Source organism: Lynx rufus, unplaced genomic scaffold, assembly GCF_022079265.1.
Source record: "Lynx rufus isolate CCGP_SWC_20201006 ecotype Redwood Valley unplaced genomic scaffold, mLynRuf1.p SCAF_4, whole genome shotgun sequence".
In the NCBI taxonomy this organism is placed as follows: domain Eukaryota; kingdom Metazoa; phylum Chordata; class Mammalia; order Carnivora; family Felidae; genus Lynx; species Lynx rufus.
In genome coordinates this window covers 50,538,030-50,560,076 of record NW_025814856.1, presented here as the reverse complement: position 1 = coordinate 50,560,076, position 22,047 = coordinate 50,538,030, and the positions used below count along the sequence as shown (strand labels likewise).

Below are 22,047 nucleotides of genomic sequence, written 5' to 3'. Positions count from 1 at the left end.
CGTCAGTCCATTCGGCTGCTGTAACAAAGTACCACAGACTATGGTGGCTTATTAACCTATTTTGCACGGTGCTAGAAGCTGCAAGTCCATCATAGCAATCATTTGATGATATTTTATTTCTTCTGTTTTTTTATGTTTGATTGTTCATCTCTCTTCCATTAGACAGGAAATTCCACTATGGCAGGAACCGCCTATCTTGTTTACTACTATAAATCAGGGCATGGCACCTGGTAGGTGCTCAGTAAATATGGCTAAATAAACAAACAACAAATACAGAATATTTTGGGCACACAGAGGAAGCACCAGGTCAGACTCAAGGAAGCTTTCAAGAGGAAGTGACATCTACACTGAGCCCCAAAGAGCAAGCAGGTAGCAGAGTTCAAAGGACGTGGTGCCCACCTCAACCATCCATACCAACCGTGGGCATGCCCTAAGACATGTGCTTGTCTCTCAAGAGAAGGTACATTATCTGAGAGCAGGGACTGTGTTCTAATCATCTTTGTGTTTCAGCACATGGCACAGTCTAAGAAAATAAGACATCCTCAACGTGCATAATGTGATGGTAGAAAAGAGACAAGTGATGGTATTGTTCTCCAGATGTTCAACCTACCCCAGGTGAACCCTCAGAGCCATCACTTGAGCCTTTCTTTGAATTCTGTGCCACAGGGAGCTCAGGCCCAGTGAGTCCAGCCCAGATGGGATGCCAGTATGGCCAGGTTCTGGTTAGAGTCCTCTCAGCATGTAGACCGCTCATTCTCACTGTGTCTTCACATGGTGAGGAGAAGAGAGAGCAAGCTCTCTGTTGACTCTTCTAAGAACACGAATTCCATTCATGTGGGCTCTGCCCCAATCCAACTTATCTGCCAGAGACCCTACCACCTGAGACCATCACACTGGGCCTAGGGTTTCAACATATGACATTTAAGGTGACATAGACATTCAGTCCATAACAAGAACTCAGGTCTCTTGATTCTAAGTTCAGTGCTTCTCCATTTGCTCCTTATCTGCCTGGGCAATTGAAAAAAATGTATAGTTCTCCAGGAGGTGCTATGATGGAAATAAATATAATGCAGAGCGTTCTGGTTAGTATTATGTGTAACAGCAATACTTAGTCCCAGATCTTAGTAACTCATGGTTTAGTGGGTCAGGAATTTGGACAGGGCTCAACTGGGTGATTTTTCTACTTTATATGACATTGACTGGGATCACTGAGCGATATTCAGCTGGTGGCTGCTCTGGCTAGACAGTCCAAGATGGCTTTACTTAATGTGCTTTTCTGGGGATGGCTGGAAGGCTGGGCCCAGCTGGGCTGAATCCTTCCCCATGTGGTATCAGGGCCTCTCTACCTGGTATTTCAGCTGGGTGTCAGACTTCGGACACCATAATCCAGGACTCTGAGAGAGCACTGGGGAAGCCCCATCTTCTTCAGTGCTAGGCCTGGAACTGGTACAACACCATCTCTTAGCCTGAGCTCAGCTTTAAGGAGATAGGAAATAAAGCCTTCCTCTTGTCGGAGGACTGTCAAAGGATTACAGCCCTCTTTCGTCTCCACACTGAACTAGAATAACAATCAGGGAAGGTGCCTTGAGGAAGCGGCATTTAAGCAGAGACCTGGGGAATGAGTAAGGGCAGCTCTGGGGGCAGGGGGAGGAGAAGAGGGGCCAGTGGGGCTGGAACACCATGGTGGTGAGGAGTGTGAGAAGCCACTGAAGCATTGTAAGTAGGCGGGAGCATGATCCCATTTCTGTTTTTTTTAAACTTTTTATGTTTATTATTTATAATTGAGAGAGAGAGAGAGAGAGAAAGAGCACACAGGCAGGGGAGGGTTAGAGAGAGAGGGGGACATAGAATCTGAAGCAGGCTCCAGGCTCTGAGCTGTCAGCACAGAGCCTGACACGGGGCTCAAACTCAGAAACCGTGAGATCATGACCTGAGCCGAAGTCGGATGCTTAACTGACTGAGCCACCCAGGTGCCCCTCCCATTTCTGTTTTTGAAAGATGACCCTGGACCGGAGGGGGCATGAGTAGGGCAGGGGAGACGGGTGGTGTGGGTGGGAGTATTGCTCTGCAGGTGGGTGTTGATGATTGTAGGGGTGATGACAGAGCAGACAAGGAGGAGTGGGCACTGCTGGGTAGTCTTTCAGAGGTAGGATTCAGGAAAAGAGGAATCAAGGATGTCTTCCACCTGAGACTTGACAGAGGACTTGAGAAGCACGAGGCAGAAGCTACCATCCTGTGCTGAAATCACCTGTGTTCTTGTCTATCCCCTTTTGACAACCAGTGGGCTGTGAACTCAGAGATGGCAGAGAGAGTGGCTCTTGACCTAAGGTCACTTAGTACCTGCTTTGGCATCTGGTTGGCACGCACTACATGTTAGTTGAATGAATGAACAGAGATCAAGTGGTGATTGGAGTTGCTCTGACATGGGGCTGGTGGGAGGCAGGGAAGGGGACATCTGTCTTCTGGCTGCCTTATGAGCTTGGTGAAACCATTCAGGCAAAGGGTCACCCACTCCTTGTGCCTCATGCCTGGCACAGTGTTGTTGAGAGGACAGAATGTGGGCTTTACGGTGCTCTCCCTGACTGGGCAGTCGGGACTCTAGAGCACCAGTTTACAAAGTGCGGTCCTGACCAGCAGCATCACGTGGGGACTTGTCAGAAATGCAAAATCTCGGGCCTCCCCCAGACCTGCTGAATGACAAACTCCAGGGGAGGGGCCCAGAAGTCTGTATTTTAACAAGCCCTCTAGGAGATTCTGATGCTCATTCATATTTAAGGGCACCCACTGCAGTGGTTTTCCAGATGATAAATTAGTCACAACTCACTTTTAGGCCATGCTAGCCTTCTAGACCCTTCCTCTTCCCCAGAGTCAGGTCTGTAACCCACAGTCCTTTCCCAGCCAGCCCTGGCCTGAGCTTGGCTTGTCCTTTGCAAGACCTGGAACTGAGTGCCGTTCCTGAGCAGGAGTGTGGTGCGGGGGGCAGCACACAGGGGGCTTAAAACTTGCCTCTGGGGTACGTGGATGTCCTTGAAACAAATTGAATAGTTCTAGGAAGCCAGAGGTTTCCTAGGACTAAGACTTTTTCTCCCTCAGTGGAAGGTTTTCTAAGACATCAATACACTGATATGTCTAGGGGCGAGGGCAGGTTTGGGGAGGGGACATGAATGGAGTTAGGAGCAACTACCTATTCCATACTCCCTCTTAAAGATTCCGAATACCTGTTAGGGGATAGAAGGCTCTGAGAAGTTCTGCAATAAATGAGCCTGTTGATTTCTTTCTGAAAGCTATATGATCACAGAATTCTCCCTCCCCTGAAATATTATTATTTCACCAAACTAGCACTGCTTGGGACCCAGTTTGAAAAGCCCCATCCTAGCCCAGCTCCAGATTTCCATCTGGAATATTAGCACCACATGCAAATAGTGCCCTGTGTATGAGGTGATGTCCTCTTCTATCCTGACACCTTCACAGTTTTTGATACCTCTCACCTTCCATGGGCTATACCTGAGAAAAATGCTTTCTCTAGCCAGTTGTTGATTACTGCTATTTGGACAGCTGTGGCGGTGGGAGGGGGGGGTGTGGGGTGTGGGGAAGGCAACAGAGAATTGTATTCAAATATGTTTAAAGTTGGGACAGTCAGATTTTGGAAAGAACTGGGAGGTGCGTGGCTAGCTAATGAATAATGCTTAATAGTCCACGTGAAGAAGGTTTGGAGCATCTCTTCATGGAGCAGTTGGGAGGGAGGATTCCAGCGAGCAACTAACGTTTTCTCGCAGATGTAGTATTTCCCTAAAAAGATGCTATAATTTAGGTTTAGCCTTTCAGGTGAAACCTAAGCAGAGAAGCACTTTGGTAGCAGGTAAATGGAGGCTGTCAATGGGCTGAGGATTCAGAATCAAAAGGTTTGCTTAGACTGAGGTGGGATGAAGGAGAAGGTCCTCCAGGTGGGTCTCCTGTCTCCATTCATAGTCACTACTATTACTATGACTAGTATCACACTAGTAATAGCTTTCTGGTAATACTTCCCAGGGTTGATATTCTTCCAGTACCGTGTGCCAGCCACACCTTTCCTGATCGCTCGGTGCTGTGCTGTGTGGGTTGTTTAACCCTTCAGATACTCATCACATGCCAAGTGTTCTACTAGATCTTTTGCATGTGTGGCCTCATTTAACTTTCGTGGTAAACATGGTGACCTTTGAGGCAGGTACTATCCTGCCTTTCTCATTGAAAACATTGAGGTTGAGAAGTTAAGTCATTTGCTCAGAGGGACATGGCTAGAGCAGGTATGTGGCAGAGCTAGAACTCTGACCTTGGTTTTTTGGGCTCCAAAATGCAAAACTGCTTCAAACTGCATGACTTTGGGTATCCCGTCACCTCTCTGGGATAGTTTAGTGTTTCCTGAGAGCCACCCATCGGTCTAGACCAGTCCTGCATGTGTGGGTGTTGAGGGTTCCCTTCTCTCCTCCTGAGCAGCTCTGGCTCATCCCAGCAGGGCCAGCTCAAGGCTTGCTTCCTCTGGGAAGCCCCTGCTGTAGACCCCAGGCCCACAGTCAACTGCTCTTCCTCTGGCCTCCCATGGTGATCTGTGTGTCACTCACATTATTACTGTCAGATTACCAAGGAATGTTCCAGTTCGTATGTCTGGTTCTCCCACTTGAGTCTGATGGCTGCTTGAAGGCAAGGGATCATTTCTAGTCTCTCTCTCCCTCTCTGATCAATGATAGAAGTTCTTTTGAATGAGTAGTTGAGAAGACCAAGATATTACCAAATACTTCCTTTAAACATATGAAGGAAATAGACTTACTTTGTGTGACTACAGAAAGGGGAGAGGTGAGGTCCAAGGATAGCATTTTCAGAGAAACTGTTTCACCTCGACCTAGAGAACATTCCAGTAGCCAGAGCTGTCCATCAAGGAAAGGGCTGCCTTGAGGATGTGAGCTCCCAGTCTGTGGAGGGGTGCACACAAAGATCCAGTATTTTAAGTGGGCATTTCTGCAACCTGAGGGCTGGTCAAACCAGATTGGTGTTCCTCCAAATGAGGGTGCGATCACTGATAGCACATGAACCATAAATATTGAATTCTTTAATTCTCTTTCAGTCTCTGTGGTTGGCTCAAGGAGACAGTCTCAGTTTGGTTACTAGTGTGTTGCTATGCCTCTCTAATCTCCCCTTTCACAAATAGAGAGCAGACCTCAGGCACCAGCATCTCCCTAGGATTGAATGATGCTATTTTGTTTTCCTTGAACTTACTTCTTCAGTTAACTTTCTATTTATGGCAAGTGATGCTGGTTTTTTAAAATTTTATTTTAACTAAGACTGGGGAAAGTCCTTTGTAAATAAATTCACTTAAATAAAAAGTAAATAATTAACAGGGAAGTATTAAATATGGTGGGTTTGCAGGAAAGGCAAAAAGCCTGAAGCCCATGTAAGACCGCCCCCGGAGTCATTCTAGCTCCTTCTGGAGAGTGAATGTCTTACATCACTACCCTTTCCATCTTCCACCTTTCTGTTTTCATTGCTGGGAGGGATTCTAAAGCAGGAATCTCAGCCTAAACCGTGGTTTTTGCAACAGCTACACCCCTTTTTCTCCTTCCAAGTTTTCCCTTCTGGCTCTTTTCTAGATCCTACACCAGCTTTCCTGAAATCTTCAGAGACTATAATTAGCAACTTCCAAAGTATTAACCAGGATGTGGTTTATTTATGTATGATATGCTTTATATAAATATATATGTGCATATCATTTAAATTTTATTCTAAAAATGAAAAATAGATGATGTAATAAAGGAGATTTCATTTTTTATTTTTTTATGGCCATTTGCATTTTATTTATAACTGCATTTGAAAGCATGCTTGCCATTCCTTGTTGGGCATTGTGGTGTTTGCTTACAATCAGGGGAAGAAGCCTATTGATTCCTAAGCCCATGACCCACTCTAAGCCCACTCACCTCTCCATTCACTTCTAGACATGATGTCCACTGTTATCTTTTTTTCTTTAATATATACTTTATTGCGAAGTTGGCTAACATACAGTGTATACAGTGTGCTCTTGGTTTTGGGGGTAGATTCTCGTGATTCATTGCTTACCTACAACACCCAGTGCTCATCCCAACAGGTGCCCTCCTTAATGCCCATCACCCACTATCTCCTCTCCCCCGCCTCTCCAATCAACTCTTAATTTGTTCTCTGTATTTCTGAGTGTCTTGTATGGTTTGCCTCCCTCCCTCTCTGTTTGAAATTGTTTTTTTCCCCTTCCCTTCCCTTCCCCCATGATCTTCTGTTAAGTTTCTCACATTCCATGTATGAGTGAAAACATGATATCTGTCTTTCTCTGGCTGACTTATTTCACTTAGCATAATACCCTCCAGTTCCATCCACATTGCTGCAAATGGCAGGATTTCATTCTTTCTCATTGCCAAGTAGTATTCCATTGTATATATAAACCACATCTTATAAAGGGGATTGTAACAAGTAGGAATGTGCAGGGGTTTACTTTTGACTCAATTCCAGTAGACAAATAGGGTAATAATGATCTTGGAAGATTATATAGTACCTTGCTTACACATTGCAAATTAACTCCCCAGCCTTAGTTGCTTAAATCCTCCCAAGAATCCTAGTGGAGCTGGGAGTCAGAAAAGGTGTCATTATCTCCACCTGACACACAAGAGACCTGAAGGCCAGACAAGGTGAGTCCTGATTTAGGATCCCCAGGTGATCAGTAGAAGAACCAACCAGAGGAGACATGGGTCAGGGCTAGCACTGCATATACAGTGGTGTGCTCATTTTGCAGATGGATAAACCAAGGCAAAGGGGTTTGTAGGGAAAGAGAAGATGAGGTTGGCCGGGCTTTGCCCATTGAGGTAGAGATTTTCATTCTGGTGCCAAGAATATTTTTAGCAAGTTCAAGGGGGGAGCTCAGAGGTGCTGCTGGACACCAGACCCAGTGTGCCATCACTTTGAGGTGTGAGAACAAGTGAGTGAATCAGCCTGCTCCAGGGTGGAGAGGGAGTCCCAGGACCATTTGCACTGGGTCTTGAAGTATACATGAGAGTTTGCAGTGGGGGAGGAAAACCAACACTTGTGGAAAGCCTACCGTGGGTCATATATCTATATACATCCATCGTTGGAATTTCCTAATAACCTAATGAGCTGCTAGTGGTAATAATAGTGATTATAACAACAATAATAATTATCATATGCTGGGTTTGATGCTAAGAGCATCCCGTGAATTACCTCATTCAGTTCTTAAGGTGCCATTGTGAGGTAGCCGTTATCAATCCTATTTTACAGATAAGGAAAGAAAAGGTCTAATTAACTATCCAAGTTCACCCAGCTGGTGAAGGACAACTGGGATTTGAGCCCCAGCCTTTGACTCAGCACCGAAGCATGGGTAAGCAGATCCTCCCTCAGCCAGGTGACCCAATGGATGTAGTCCTTCCCCTTCCGAATTATGCTTTCTCAGGGTTGGCATCAGCCAAAGATAGCTTCTAGTCAGTGGATTTCAATTCGTTCTCCTTGCCCTAAAAACTCACATTCACCATTTGTCGTGGTGGCTCTGAGGCGAAGCCCCAGGATAAACTCTTCCTCTTCACCTGGATGGCTCCTCTGCTTCCCACCTGGCCTCCCTGCCCCAGTGATGTCATCATTGGCCCACTTGAGCCTTCATTCGGCCTTGACCTATGTATAAGGTCCTTCCTGCCACAGCTGCCTCTGCTTCCACTGTGCCTTCCCTCAGCCCTGCTCTAGACAGCTAGCCCCAGAACAGCCCATGTCCTATATGACTTTACAGCTTCACACTACTCAGGCTTCCCTCTGCCTGTAGGATGCTCCCATCTTTTCCCTTTGCACCTCTTCTGTGTACTTCAAGGCCCAATGCAAATGTTCCTGTGACTTTCCCTCTACCCTGAGGCAGAATTAGCTCCTCCCTCCCTCCTCTGGGATCCCATTCCTTACACAGCATAACACAGTACCCTCTCCTGCTTAGCATCCCTCCTCCTTTTTTCTGATAACAGCATTGAGATTTTCCTCTGGGGACTCATCCCTGAGCTATGGTGAATCTGTGACTGGCTCTGAATCATCTTGGTCGCAGAGCTTTAATCTAATAAAATGTAATTCCAGGACTTTTAGTGGACTGATGGGGGGTGGAGGCTGTCTTTCTACTGGGATTACTGGCAGCCAGGGTGTTTTTGGTCTGTAGAGGGCCTACCTGAGAGTGAAGCCAACACAGAGAGAGGAAAGCAGAGCCAAGAGATGGGGAGAGCAAGACCAGATCCTGAGAACATCCTTTGAGCCCCTGGGTCCAGCTATTCCTGAGGCCAACCCCCTCCTCTTCCTTTATATTTTTTGATTACAATGTTTTATCCTTTAAATTTTTCCCTCCTTCCACTTACTATCATTTTTGCTTAAGCCAGCCTGAAGTATATTTGTCACTTAAATTAGAGGAATTCTGACCAATAGCTGTAATAATTCTTGGCTTGCATTAATTTTACCTGTTAGACTGTGAGCCTTCTCAAGGCACATCTAGTCATCTTTTCAATCCACTGTGACTAGACTGTCCCTAGCATGTGGCAGAGGTTTAAAAAAATATTAGAAGAGCGAGTTAAGTGAACAGGTGAATGAATGGATGAATTAGATTCTGCCAAGGACTCTGGAGGAATACAAGGAAATACAAGAGACTGTTCCTGCCTTCAAAGGGCTTCTAGAATAAGCAGATGATCAAGCCCCATACATGTGAGTGGCGATTGATGAGCTAAGCAACAACATAAAAGGTGTCCAGAGGTGACCATCTGAGAAGATTGAAATGTGTGATTTAGACAGATCTCAGGTAATCCCTGAAGGAAAAGCCTTTTGAACAAGACTTCAGAGAGTGGGCTTTTGCCATGTGGAAAGGGTAGGGGAAGGCATTCAAAGTGAGTGAAGACAGAATATGCACAGGTGCCAAGACAGGAATGCCCACGAGCTGGGAAGAGCTAGCTACCCCCTTCCTGGGTTTCAGCAGCTTCATTGTCCTGTCATTGAAGATGGGACGAAAGGGTCCTGCATAATGGCTATTCACCGTCGTCATTTTTGTGCATCTTGTGAGGCTTTTCAAATAATTAAGTTGGGGAATTGGGAACAAAAAAGCCTTTGTCAGCTCATGTGTATGCATTTTGGTTTTGGAAAATAACAGTCGATATTGTTAACATTTGAAGACCCTCACTGGCCACTGAGTTGCTCATCCATCCATATGATAGATGAGACAGCAGAGCCTCAGAGAGGTAGGGTGACAAGCCCAAGGACTCACAGCTGATTAGCAGCAGAATCTAACCAGAGTCAGAACCTCTCCAACTCACAATACAATGGCCTCAGTTTCCTTGGGAGGCAAAAAAAAAAAAAAAAAAAAAAGATAAATGAAGAAACCCATCCCTGGTTCAGAGCTTCATCCACTGCCTGGAGAAGGTTTCTGCAAGCAGAGAGGGGGAGGTGGGAGCGGGGTGGACTGGCCTTGGATGCCAGCTAATGGTGTCAGACTTTATCTTCTGTATCCCAGGTCCATTCACTCCTCTGATGGACCACATGAAAGACGCCTGAGTGATCATGTAAACTGTTCTGGGGCTCCTGATCCACTTGGGGCAGCAGCCTATTATGGGTTGGATTGTGTCCTCCCAAAATTTACATGCTGCAGTCCTAACCCCAAAACCTTAGAATGTGACTTTATATGGAAATAGGGTCTTTGCAGAGATAATCAAGTTAACCTGCGCATAGGGTGGGCCCTAATCCAGCACGACTGGTGTTCTTATAAAAAAGGGAAATTTGGACACAGACACAGGGAAAACATCATGTGAACTCGAAGGCGGAGATTGGGGTGATATGTCTATAAGGCAAGCAACACAAAAGATGGCCAGCCAACCACCGGAATCTAGAGGAGAGGCATGGAACAGGGTCTCCCTCACAGCCTCCAGAAGGAACCAACCTTTCTGACACTTTGATCTCAGGCTTGTAGCCTCCAGAACTGTGAGACAACACATTTCTGCTATTTAAGCCTCCCAGTGCGGTGCTTTGTTACAGCAGCTGTGTACAACAGTACCCAGCCCAGATGCTCATCCTGGCCTTCAAGGCCCCAGCTCATGCTACCTCTCCAGCCTTGTCTGCACCCGGTTACCTCCCCTCTGCTCTCTGGCCACGCGTGCCTTCTCTCCGTTTTACAAGGCGTCCATGCACACGGAGCCTTCACACTTACTGCTGGAATGCTCTTCTTTATCCCTGTGTTACACCGAAATCTGCCCATCCTTGTGAATCCAGCTTATCCTTCTGGATACTTTTCATCTCTTCAGCCAACTGTGTGCCCTGTCCTTCCAGAGAAACAGTGGTGAACATGATAGACATAAGCTTGAGAGGAGTCAGAGACCAGAAGCAGAAAGTAAATGAACAGGACAAATCTCAGGAATGGGAGTGCAGTAATAACAAAAAATAGGGGTTTGTGCTAGGGACCAGGGAGCCCCTGAGGGTCAGGGAAGGCCACATACAGGAGAAACATCTCAACTGAAGCCTCGATGGTAAGAAGGACCAGCATGGTCAACAGATGCTCACTTCTACCTCCCTGGGGTGGGGTAAGCCCCCACTATAGACCCTTGAGGTACCATGCATTTCTCCTTCGTAGCCCCTATCACTGATGCAATTTTATTTCTTTTTTTTTAATGTTTATTATTTATTTTTGAGAGAAAGAGACAGAGTGTGAGCAGGGGAGGGGCAGAGAGAGGGGGAGACACAGGATATGAAGCAGGCTTCAGGCTGTGAGCTGTCAGCACAGACCCTGACACAAGGCCCCGACTCACGAACTGCGAGATTATGATCTGAGCTGAAGTCGGACGCCCAACTGACTGAGCCACCCAGGTCCCCCGAAATTTTCTATGTATTTATGTGATGACTTGATTATCATCTGAGGCCCCCACTGGACTGTACACTCCATGAATGAGGGAGTATGACTCATTTTGCTTACCATTGTCTGGCACATAAGATGGCACTCAGGTAATATTTGTGGGCTTAATGATTCATGCTCCAAGTAAGGGCGATGAATTCCAAATCCTGCTCAGGGCAGCTTAGGTAGCAAGAGGTTATGCTTACCTTTTGGGCCCTGGAACTAATTGAGGGAGCCTTTTTTCAGGGGCAGCTTTGCTAGCAGTCTGCTGAGCAAGCCAGCGTAAGCCCCAAAAACGTCCTAGAAGGGAGCAGGAAGCCAGAGGCAGGGATTTGGCATCTTGGCGATGGTGTCAGCTGCAGGAGCTTGCCTCTCTCCCAGAGGAACCACAGTCCCAGGGCAGTAGATTTGGATTCATCTGCAGCGTGGGGCTCTGAAGGCCTGGAAATGGGTTCTGTTTGCAAAGCGGAATTTTCCGGCCCCCAGCTGAGAAGCAGGAGAAGCTGGCTCACTGCTAATTTCATTTCCCTAGCTCACCAGCTTGGCAAGACCTTGCTCCTCTAAGCTGCATTCTCTTGGAGCCTCATACCCAGCAACTCTAGCCAAAGAAAGAAAGCTGTGACTCACCAGAAATTTTCATTGCTATTTTCTGGCCAAAAAAGAAAGAAAGAAAAAGAAAATATATATACATATGTATGTGAAAGTTCTCACATACATATGTATATGCCTGCTGCTTCTGCCTGCTGCATAGATACTGGGATGCACGACTGGAAAAGCAGAAAGGCTGCTCAAGATGTGCCTTAGAGTAGAAAGCGCTGGCCAGGTTCACTGTGACACCTTCCAAAAGTGTGGCTGCAGCAGGCGAAATGCGTGCTGGAATGGAGAGCTGGGTTTCAGGTCAAAGGGGTCCCATTCTCAAAAGGGACAAGTAACCCCCTGGAAAAGGAAGGCTGGTGTCTAGCTCTTCCATGTGCCTTTGGGTGCTTCTTCCTGGGGTTCTGGTACAATCCAGATGGCCAATGGGATGGTGATCGATGTGCTGGCTGGAGCCTTTGACCTGTCCCCTCCTCCGCTTTGCTTCCTGGACTCCAGCCACATTGGCCTTTATTCAGTTCCTTAAATGCACCAAACTCCCCCACCCCGTCATGAGCTTTTGCCTGTTCTCTTCCCTTTGCCTGGGCCCTTGTCCCCTGAGCCTTCCCTCCCACCCCCTTACCAGGCTCCCGCCCTCTTCCTTTAGAGTCCAGCCTAAAAACTGCTTCCTCAGAGATACTTCAGGGACCCCCCAGGCAAGGTCCTCTTGTTATGGGCTCTCCTGGCACCATTTTCTCTAGCACTTCCTGCAGTTGTAACTTGACACACATTTGCAGGATTTCTTAAGCAGTGTCTGTCTCCCTCACTATACTGTAAACTCCGCGGAGGCAGGAACTGTGTCTGTTGTGTTCAAAATTACATCCCTGGGGTCTGGACCATATGAAATACTCAATAAAAAATGTATTGAGTGGATGAACTGCTGAATGAATGACCATGGAGCTGTTTTCTGGTGTTTAATCCCAAGGCTAATGGTACCATTTGAGTAGCCAGAATACAGAGGTTATGCACAGACCCGCATAAAGTCAAGTAGGCAGTGCGGTGGACACAGGTGAACACTCACCCTCAAGTCCAGGCAACTTTCTGTTTTGCCATGTTGGGTTCCATCTGTGGCTCTTACTTCTTCTTTCTGACATGGTGAGAGCCTGGTACCATTGTGGCCAAGACCATGGGTGGCAGCTTTCCACAAAGCAGTCAATTCCGCCCCTGATCCTGGTTGTGGACAGCCCTGTTCCCGCCCCCACCCCCTGCCCCAGCCAAGCCTTGTAGTCTATTAATGAGCCGCCCTACACAAAGGGAGCCAGGGCTGGGAGAAGGTGAGGAGAGCAGAACAAGCAGTCTCCCATTCTGGGATAGACCAAGCGCAGGGGCCTGCTGGTTGGATGGCAGGCCTGGGCAGCATCTCTGCAGGGAAGGATGGGATAGCCTATAATGGCCATCCTAGGTAACCAGGGGGAGGGGAGGAGCCCAGCCCTGTCCTGTCCCTCCAGCCTCAGCCTTGCCAGGCCTTCTGAGGATTTGCCTCTTCTGCCATGTGGTCATGCACATTTGTACAGGGTTCCATGTCATTCCATGGTTTCAAATACCATCTGAGTGCTTGCTACCACCTTCCCCATTTGTTTCTCTAGCCCAGATATCACCATCCTGGTATTCCTTAAGCCCTTTAGACTTGTGTTCAAACGGAGTTCCTCTCTGTCCCTCCCTGCCTCAACACTGCTCTGCTTCTCCTCAGCTTAGCAAATGCCACCCCTGCTCTCCCAAGGTGCCTAACCGAGGAAACTTGGGAGTCTTCTTGGACATCTCTTCCTCCCTCCCCATCCGCATCTCAAACTCCATCCGGTTAATCTCCAGACCCAGTCTGTTCACCACCTAGGTATTTCTTGAATCCTTCATCTTTTCTCTTGGCCCCCTTGAGCCCGTCCTCCACAGAGTAGCCAAAGCTAGAGTCTGCAGATGCAGTTTTACCCGTTGACTCCCCCACTCTAGATCCTTCGATGGCTTTCCACTGACTTGAGGACAAAGCTCAAACTCTGTAATGGAACTTATAAAGGCCCTTGGCTATGTGGCTTCTGTCTGATTCTCCAACCTTCCACATTCCATCCCAGAATGCCATGCTCGAGCCCCACTCAACTGTGTTCTACTCACCCACATGCTCTCTCCGGCCTCCCTCTGGGCCTTTGTTCACCATACTTCTCCATCTAGAAAGCTCTGCCCTATCCAACTTCATTGCAGCCTTTGGTTCTTAGTCAAGAAAGTGCTTCCTCCAGGAAGGGAAGCCATCCATCACCTCACCACCAAATGTGGGCAAGAGGGCCCTCCTCTGCTCCACACCTCCTTCTCATGACTACATTTATGAGGCTGTGTCACCATCTTCTGTTCCTCCCGTGTGGCTCCTCACTTGAGTGGAAGGCATGTGGGGGCAAGATCTCGCCTGCTCCGGTCCCCGCTGCATCTTCAGCACCTAGCTGTGCCTGGCCCGTACACACAGACTGCGAAGAGAGCCTGGGAGAACCAAGACCCTCGTCTTCCCAGCAGCTGCTCACTTTAGCTTGACAAGTCCTTGGTTGTTTCGGTAACATTCTTCCACTTGCCTCCACTTGTCCTGCCTCCCTGTGGGACTCCGTCAGAGATTGCAGAGATTGCTTCCTGCCCACAGCTTCTGATGAGAAAGGGCTGTGCTGGCTTTCTCTGACCAAGTCTCTCTGACCATGTGACCTCATTTCATGGCCCCCAAGCCATTCCAGCACTTCTTTACCCTTTCAAAATCACTTGCCTTCTTTTTCCCCCACCTGAAATTCACCTTCTGGCTGTGACTTCCATAAATTTTGTACATTTAATTCCCTGATGCTAAGCCCCTGAAGTAATTTGAGTAACAGCTCAATTATCTCATCTCTCCCTTAATCTTTCCATTTCTATCAGGAAGCAGTGAAAAATGGGATGTGCAAAGTATTTTCTGCTCAACCTGCTTCTCCCTTGCAGTTGTTATCTCAGTTTGTGTCATCAGCATCTACCCAGTTGCCTGAGATCTGCACCTTGGAATCACTCTACTTTCCTCCATCCTTCTTCTTCCTATTTCCAGGAGCTCTCCATGATGATCTGTGCTCCCTTGGAGGTGTCTCAAGTCCTTCCTTCTCTGGCCACACTGCCACCCACCCAGGCCCTCATCATCTCTCTCTTTTCCTAGACTAAGGTCACCTCCTGACTAGTCGTCCTCTCTCCAGCCCCATGCCTCTGTCCACCCCCATCTATCCTGCCATACACTCATCCATCTATGAGTCCACTCATCTATCCACCCATCCACTCATTCACCTACCCATTCACTCATCTACCCATCCACCCACTTATTCATGTATTTACCCATCTACCCACCCCTTTATCCACTCATCCATCCATCCATCCATTCATCTATCCATCTATCTATCTATCCATCCATCCTGCAGTCTGCCCTCAGTGATCTAAACACACTTTGGTTAAATCATACCTCTGCTTACGTAACTTTCATGACTCCTCATTGCCTATAGCAGGCATTCTTAGCCCTGGATGCACATTAGAATCCTACAGAAAATGTTTAAAAATTACCAATACTAGGGGTGCCTGGGTGGCTCAGTCAGTTAAGCATCTAACTTTGGCTTGGGTCATAATCTCATGGTTTGTGAGTTCGAACCCTGCGTTGGGCTCTGTGCTGACAGCTCAGACCCTGGAGCCTGCTTTGGATTCTGTGTCTCCCTGTCTCTCTGCCCCTCCCCTGCTCGTGCTGTGTCTCTCTCTTTCTCTCAAAAATAAATAAGCATTAAAAAAAATACCAATACTAAGGCTTTACCCCTGGAGATTCTGATTTAGTTGGTCTTGCATTGGGCCTGGCTCTTAGTGTTTTCTTAAAGCTCTGCAGGTGATTCTAATGTATAGCCAGGTAGAGAACCATGTGACCTAGAGGATAAATTCCAAGCTCATTAGCTTGGCATTCGTTGCTCCCCACAATCAAGCCCTTAATCTGCCCCTCCAGCTTCATGTCCTACCAGTCCTCTCTTAACATGTTTGAAATTCTGGTTCTATGGAGCCACTTCTCTATCTTTGTATCCATGGTGCCCTCTGCCTACAATTCTCTCTCTCTCTGCTCCTCTGTTTGGAAAACTCCTACCCATTTTTCAAGACCCAGCACAAATGTGTTCTTTTCTCATGGAAATTTCTATAGCATCTACTAGGAATCAGGCACATCCCTGGGCACTGGATGTGGTGCCTGGAACAGAACAGTCTCTCCTCTGGAAGAACTTACGGTAGGGTGAGGGATGGGCATGGAAACTGCTTGAGGCAAATGTTCTCAAACCTGAGTGTGTTAGGATACCCAGAGGGCTGGTTGAAACACAGATGCTGGGCCTACCCCTAGGGTTTCTTAGTAAGTGGCCTGGGATGGCCCTGAGAACTTGCGCTTTCAACAAATTCTCAGCTGATCCCAATACTGCTGGTCCAGGTACCACAGTTTGAGAACCCGTGCCTTAGCGTTTGATCACAGGTGCACTCTCTGTGGAGGTATCATTGAAGCTGAGACTGAGAGGAAGAGAAGGAGGCAGTCACAAGAAGAGCAGGGGCTCACGCATTCCAGATGGAGGGAACAGCATGCATGAAGGCTCCAGGTGGGAGGGAACCTGGCACAACGGAAAAGGGGAGTGTGTGCCTGGGATGTGGAGAGCACAGGGGGAGAGTGGTGCCTTCTCCAACTTCTCAAGTGGAACTGATGCTCTGTGTGTGTCTCTGTTATAGCACTTTCTCACCTTCCACTGTAATCCTTTCTTCTGCCTCAGCCACTTGAGAAGGAGCCCCTCCAAGGCATGTCTGTGTCACGGTCACCCACAGCCCATCTGAGACCTGACGCTGAGTAAATGCTGAGGGAATTGGGCTGGGTGGTTGAATTTTTTCGTGTTCTAGCTTTTTCTCTAGGTTACAAGCAAAGAAGCAATTTGTTCATTTTTTTTTTTCCTATGGCAGCCTATCTTCCTTTTTCTTTAGGCATTTTCCTCCGTAACCATCCTCTAAACCAAACTCCCTTCTCCTAGATTCGTGCTAGCTGGGCAGAGTTTTAGCCTATTTGGTGACAGCCAGAAAATTCCTTTAAGAGGCCCCTCCTCACCTGTCCTTCCCAAGCTTAGGAGTTGCAGTGGGGTCTGGGGCGTGGGGGTGCTGCAGGTGCCCAAGGCTGTTGGGGCTGCACCCCCGGCACATCCCCTTGGCTGTGGGAGGATAATGTGGTCATAGAGTCGGCAGAATTCCCTTCCTCAAAATCACTGGTAGTGGGCAGCTGAGCATATCCGTGGCCAGCCCTCTGGGGTGGCCCACCCTGAGAGCCCGAGGGGAGAATGCAGGTCTGGGGCTATCTTAGAGGCCACCACCTTCACATGCAGATGGTCTTCTCCCCCACATCCTGCCTTTTCCAACATGTCATTCCCACCCTGGGAAGTAGAATAAGGGAAGAATCAGGGCCAGAGGGCAAGAACACAGCACAGCACCACATGTGGCAACATGAGATTATCGGTTCTAATTACCCTTACTTCTTTCTTTTTGGAGAGTAGGGTATATATATGTGCACACATATATGTATATACATGTCTGTGCATATATACATATATATGTATACATATACACGTGCACACATGTGTAAATATATGCATACATATATGTATATAAGTGTATACATATATACAGATATACGTATACATGTGTGTGTATAGACACACACTCACACCCTTTACTGAGGCCAACACAGGGGCCTTTGGGAAAGTGTACACAAGTGAGAGATATTCCCCCATTTCCTTTTTCAGAAACATCCTATTTCTCATATCCCATTTCAAACATATCTCTATGGTATGTAGATATCTGGTTCTCAGACTTTGGCTTGAATCAGAATCCCATAGAAGGTGTGTTAAAACCTGGATTGCCACCTCTAGAATTTCTGATTCAGCAGGTCTGGAATGGGGCTTGAGAACCTGCATTTCTAGCGAGATCTCTGTTGATGTTGCTGCTGGTCTGAGGACCACACTTTGAGAACCCGTTTTAGCAAAATGCCCGGCTGGAGTCTGCTAAGACCTATCAGTTGTTATGGGACGGTGGGGGGGGGCGGATTTATTTGTCTTGTATGTACTTTACTCAAGCATCCCATTTGGGAAGATGGGTTGACATCCTCCCAAATACAGAAGCTGAAATCCTAACAAGCCCCCAGCTCCACTGGGAGACAAACACATGTGTCTCCAAGAGACCAAGACACAGAAGCTGGCCCTGGAAGAGGACAAAGGGGCTGGGGGAGTCAAGGAAGGGTCCACTTTTGTTTTTCCACTGCATAGTTTTAGCACTAATAGGAGCATTTCAAGCACAATTGGTTGAGTATTTCTTAGCCCCATGGAAGGCAGCTTCTGCCCAGAAGGGAGTGATGCACGTAGCAAATTCCACATGCAGTGGGAGAGGAGAATGGGATAGGACTTAGAACCCAAAGACCTGGGTTTGGCCCCAGCACTGCTCTGGGACCTTGGGAGGATTGCTTCACTAGCTGTAAATGTGTTCCAATGAAACTGAACTTGAAAGGGCCTCATGAAGTTCAAAAGAGCTATAGTGGATGACAATGCAGAACACTTGTGTGGGTGACAGTTCCAGTGAGGCCAACCTGAGCTGCCTTGGTTTCCACAGGAAGGACCAGTACCTCCTCTCACCCGTGAACTGTTGGTATCTGGTCCTGCATCAGACCAGGCGGGAGAGTCGAGATCATGCCACCCTCAACGACATCTTCATGAACAATGTCATCGTCCGCCTCTCACAGATCAGCGAGGATGTCATCAGACTCTTCAAAAAGGTGGGCAAGCAGGCCACTCTACCTGCTCGGATATCTCTGCCCCAGGCTGACCATGGCAACACTGCCAGGGTGCCAGGGTGGGATATGGTTTGTGGAGATGGGACCAGGAGGGGAGGTGTGTTGAAGGGTGCAAGGGGCCGAGGGCTGGACATGGTGTCCCAGACTCTGAGTCTGAATCCTAGATATGGCTGGTGGCCTCAGCCACTTCCACAACCACCCCCACAAAAATTAAAATGTCTGCATGGTTGGCAAATACTACATGTTCATTGTAGGAAATTTGGGGAAATGGACATGAGCACACACACACACAAATTTAAAATCACTTGGAATGGTACCACTCTGCAGTAATCACTTTGGTGCCATAGGAATTTCTTTAAACATATAAATGCAAATACAGTTTTTGTAAGTTCTCATATCTATACATTTCCAGTATACATTTCCCAAATGACATGAGACTGCATATATGACTTTACTGTCTTCTTATGTCACCTAACAAATTACATAACACTGTATGGCAAAATTTTCCCAAGTCAATAAGTATGTTTCTGTACCACTTTTAAATGATTCCATAGAATTTCATAGATTACCCTCATTTATTTTTTTTTTTTTTTTTTTTTTTTAAATTTTTTTTTTTTCAACGTTTATTTATTTTTGGGACAGAGAGAGACAGAGCATGAACGGGGGAGGGGCAGAGAGAGAGGGAGACACAGAATCGGAAACAGGCTCCAGGCTCTGAGCCATCAGCCCAGAGCCCGACGCGGGGCTCGAACTCACAGACTGCGAGATCGTGACCTGGCTGAAGTCGGACGCTTAACCGACTGCGCCACCCAGGCGCCCCTACCCTCATTTATTTAACCAATCTTTTATTGTTGAACACTTAGCTTATTTCCATTATTTTACTCTTAGAAGTAACACTGCTGTGAGTGTCTTTGTATATATACTTACGTCATGGTCACTGCTATTATCTTATGGTCGGGTTCTGCAACAGGAATTTTTGGGTCAAAAGTTTGCTCATTTTTAAGACTTGTAGCAAAGTGCTTAGTTGTTTTCAGAAAGGTTTTACCCGTATAAATGCCCAGAAGTCAGGTGTGCAGGGAACAGTCACTTGTATGTGCCCTGAGGCCTCTATATCCCAGGCCTCTCGCGCAGTGCCTGGCAGACAGTAGATGATGTGTGTAATGTTTGTAGAACTGAACCCACCTTTGTGAACTTCAGTGTCCTCTCTGTAAAATGGGCTGGTCCTTTGGCTTCAGCGAGCCTCATCTTCTGTGTCGTATCAAATGGTTTTAGGGTCAACTATTTCCCAGTAGTACATGTGAAGGACAGGGAGGCGTTGACCAGGGTGTGGTCTCTGGGTCCAGAGGTTTTAAATTTCTGGGTTCATAGGTTCACAATCCTGGTTCCATCATTTATCAGCTGTGTGTCTTTGGGTGTTGTTACTTTAACTCTGTGCCTCAGTTTCTTCATTTGTGAGATGAGGATAAAAAGACACACAGGGCCTTAGGGACGATTAAGAGAGTGTTAACTCTTTAAAAAAAATAAAAAGGAAAAAACAAAAATGACTTTGACACGGGTCATGATCTCATAGTTCATGAGTTCGAGCCCCGTGTTGGGCTTTGTGCTGAGAACGCTGAGCCTGCTTCGGATTCTCTGTCTCCCTCTCTCTGCCCCTTCCCCTCTCTCTCTCTTTCTCTCTCTCTCTCTCTCTCTCAAAAGTAAACATTAAAAAATTTCTTTACAAAAGAGGGTGTTAGTCCGAAGAAAGACACGGTCGGTAAGTGTTCAGGAAAGCTGGCTACCACTCTACCAACGTGAGTGTTATTACCAAAATTATTGAGCTCATCTTACTAGGCGCCAATTTTAGGGATTAGGTGACCTGGGATTGCTAGAAGCACAAGGAGGAGAACAAGTTGATTTGAAATGTAATAATCTCTCTGTGGTCTGTATTTGGGTTGTCCACTTTGAGGACAACTTCTACAGCAAAACGGTAATCACAGGCTAATTCCCTCCCACCACACAATATGTGCCGGTCCCCTCTTGGGGCAGTGTTTATGAAACGTGGTCTAAGTTTAATATTTGTGTGAGCAAACATAATTAGGAAGGTAAATACAGTGCAATAATAAAAAAAAAAATCACAGTGCTTTGCAAAACCAAACAGCTGATTCCGATCACTCGGTCTGGCCAGAAGCCCCCGCCTGCTGCCAGTGTCACATCTTTTTCCTGGGTGGGAGTGACTCACAGAGAAAGGGTCATCAGAGCCGTTAGGAAATGAAGGGTCTTTTTCCTGACTGAGCCCTGGGACAAGTGAGATAAATCTTTTCAGTTCTCATTTAGGCTGACAGCAGCCTCACTGGTGATGGAGGTTAACAGGGTAGAAAATAATGAAAAAATGTCGACAGCTGAGCTTCTGGCTGCCTTGTTACCAGGCCTGTGCCTGTGGAACAAAGGAAACGGCCTGGCCCCTGTGGGCCAGGAGAGAGCCGGAGAAGAGTCTGGCTGGCTGATTTAGCACAGCGCGGTCCCTTTGTGTCACATCAGCTATAGATAATCTCGGCACGGAGGCTGCACTCCTTATGTACTAATAGATCCTGCAGACCTCCAGCAACGGTGAGGCCGTCTCTGGTCAGACTGGGGAGTGGGATCGTCATTCACTCCATCTTACTAATGAGGGGGTAAAGCCTGAAAAACTGCCAGAGAACCCAGACTTGTCCACTTTGGGCCCATTTTCATCACCGGCAGGAAGCAGTATGGCTGGGCTTTTGAAGTTTGTCTCAGAACTGCCCCTCACTGACTTGTGAACCCGGGCCAATCTCTGAGCCTCAGTTTTCTCACCTAGGAGATGGAGATGGTGACAGTGCCCACTCTAGGGGGCTGCTCTGAAGAGCAGAGGTAGGCCAAGTGCCCAACACAGGCCTGGCATCCAGCAGGTGCTCATTAAATGGTGGCTCTCTAGTGACCCTGAAGACTGGAGCCTCCTCCCTATTCCTGAGCTGGGTCCTAACACTCGAGGGGATGTTCCTTCCCCACCCACCAAGCCATGAGCTGCTCATGCATCTGCAGGAAGGGAGAAGCTTCCAGGCCAGCTGTCCTTCCTGGGTTTGGGGCAGCTGCTCTGCCTACCAGGTTCTTGCTGTCTCAGGGTGCTCTTTGACTTAATAACTTACCTTCTCATGATTCTCCATTTCCCCTTGCAGTGCAGTCTGTTCTTATGACTAGAAGCAGCACTTCCCATTCCACAAGCCATCCTAGGATTCCTGCGGGCAAGTGGACATACGCACACAGGTGGCCCTTGCTTTAAGTATGAGATAAGGATCCGGTGTAGCCAAAGGAACTGGCTGAGATCTTAGAAGCCATCATGTTGGTCAGAGCTTTTATGGTTGTGAACAACAGAAACCCGACTCAACTGACTTGAAGGAGGAAAGGGACTTACCAGCTCTCCAGAGCAAGGCTGGCTTTAGGCATGGGGGCTTCAAGGGCACAGAAGAACTCCCATCTCTCTGCAGCTCTGCTCCAGTTTTCTCTGTTTCCTCAATTTTTGGGGGGGTGGGGTGAAGGACTCTTTCACAGGAAGTCTCTCTCCATGTGATAACCACATGCCCCCCCCTCCAGGCTTACATCCCCCCTGCATCAAGCCCCATGGAAAGTGAGAGCTCCTTTCTCCCAGAATTGAGTCTTATAGGCTCTGATTTCTCAACATGGGTCACACCAGCGCTCCTGAAGCTGCACC

The 22,047-nt window shown here is 47.5% G+C and overlaps 1 protein-coding gene across 3 annotated transcripts in view; it reads left to right on the top strand.

Annotated features, from left to right (window-relative positions):
• Positions 1–22,047, top strand: part of SRGAP3 (SLIT-ROBO Rho GTPase activating protein 3) — a 257,900-nt gene that overhangs the window by 128,878 nt on the left and 106,975 nt on the right. For all 3 annotated transcript variants that reach the window (XM_047096125.1, XM_047096124.1, XM_047096123.1), the window contains exon 3: positions 18,158–18,320. In XM_047096125.1, coding sequence (XP_046952081.1) covers positions 18,158–18,320 — 163 coding nt within the window. The remainder of the gene's footprint in view (positions 1–18,157; positions 18,321–22,047) is intronic.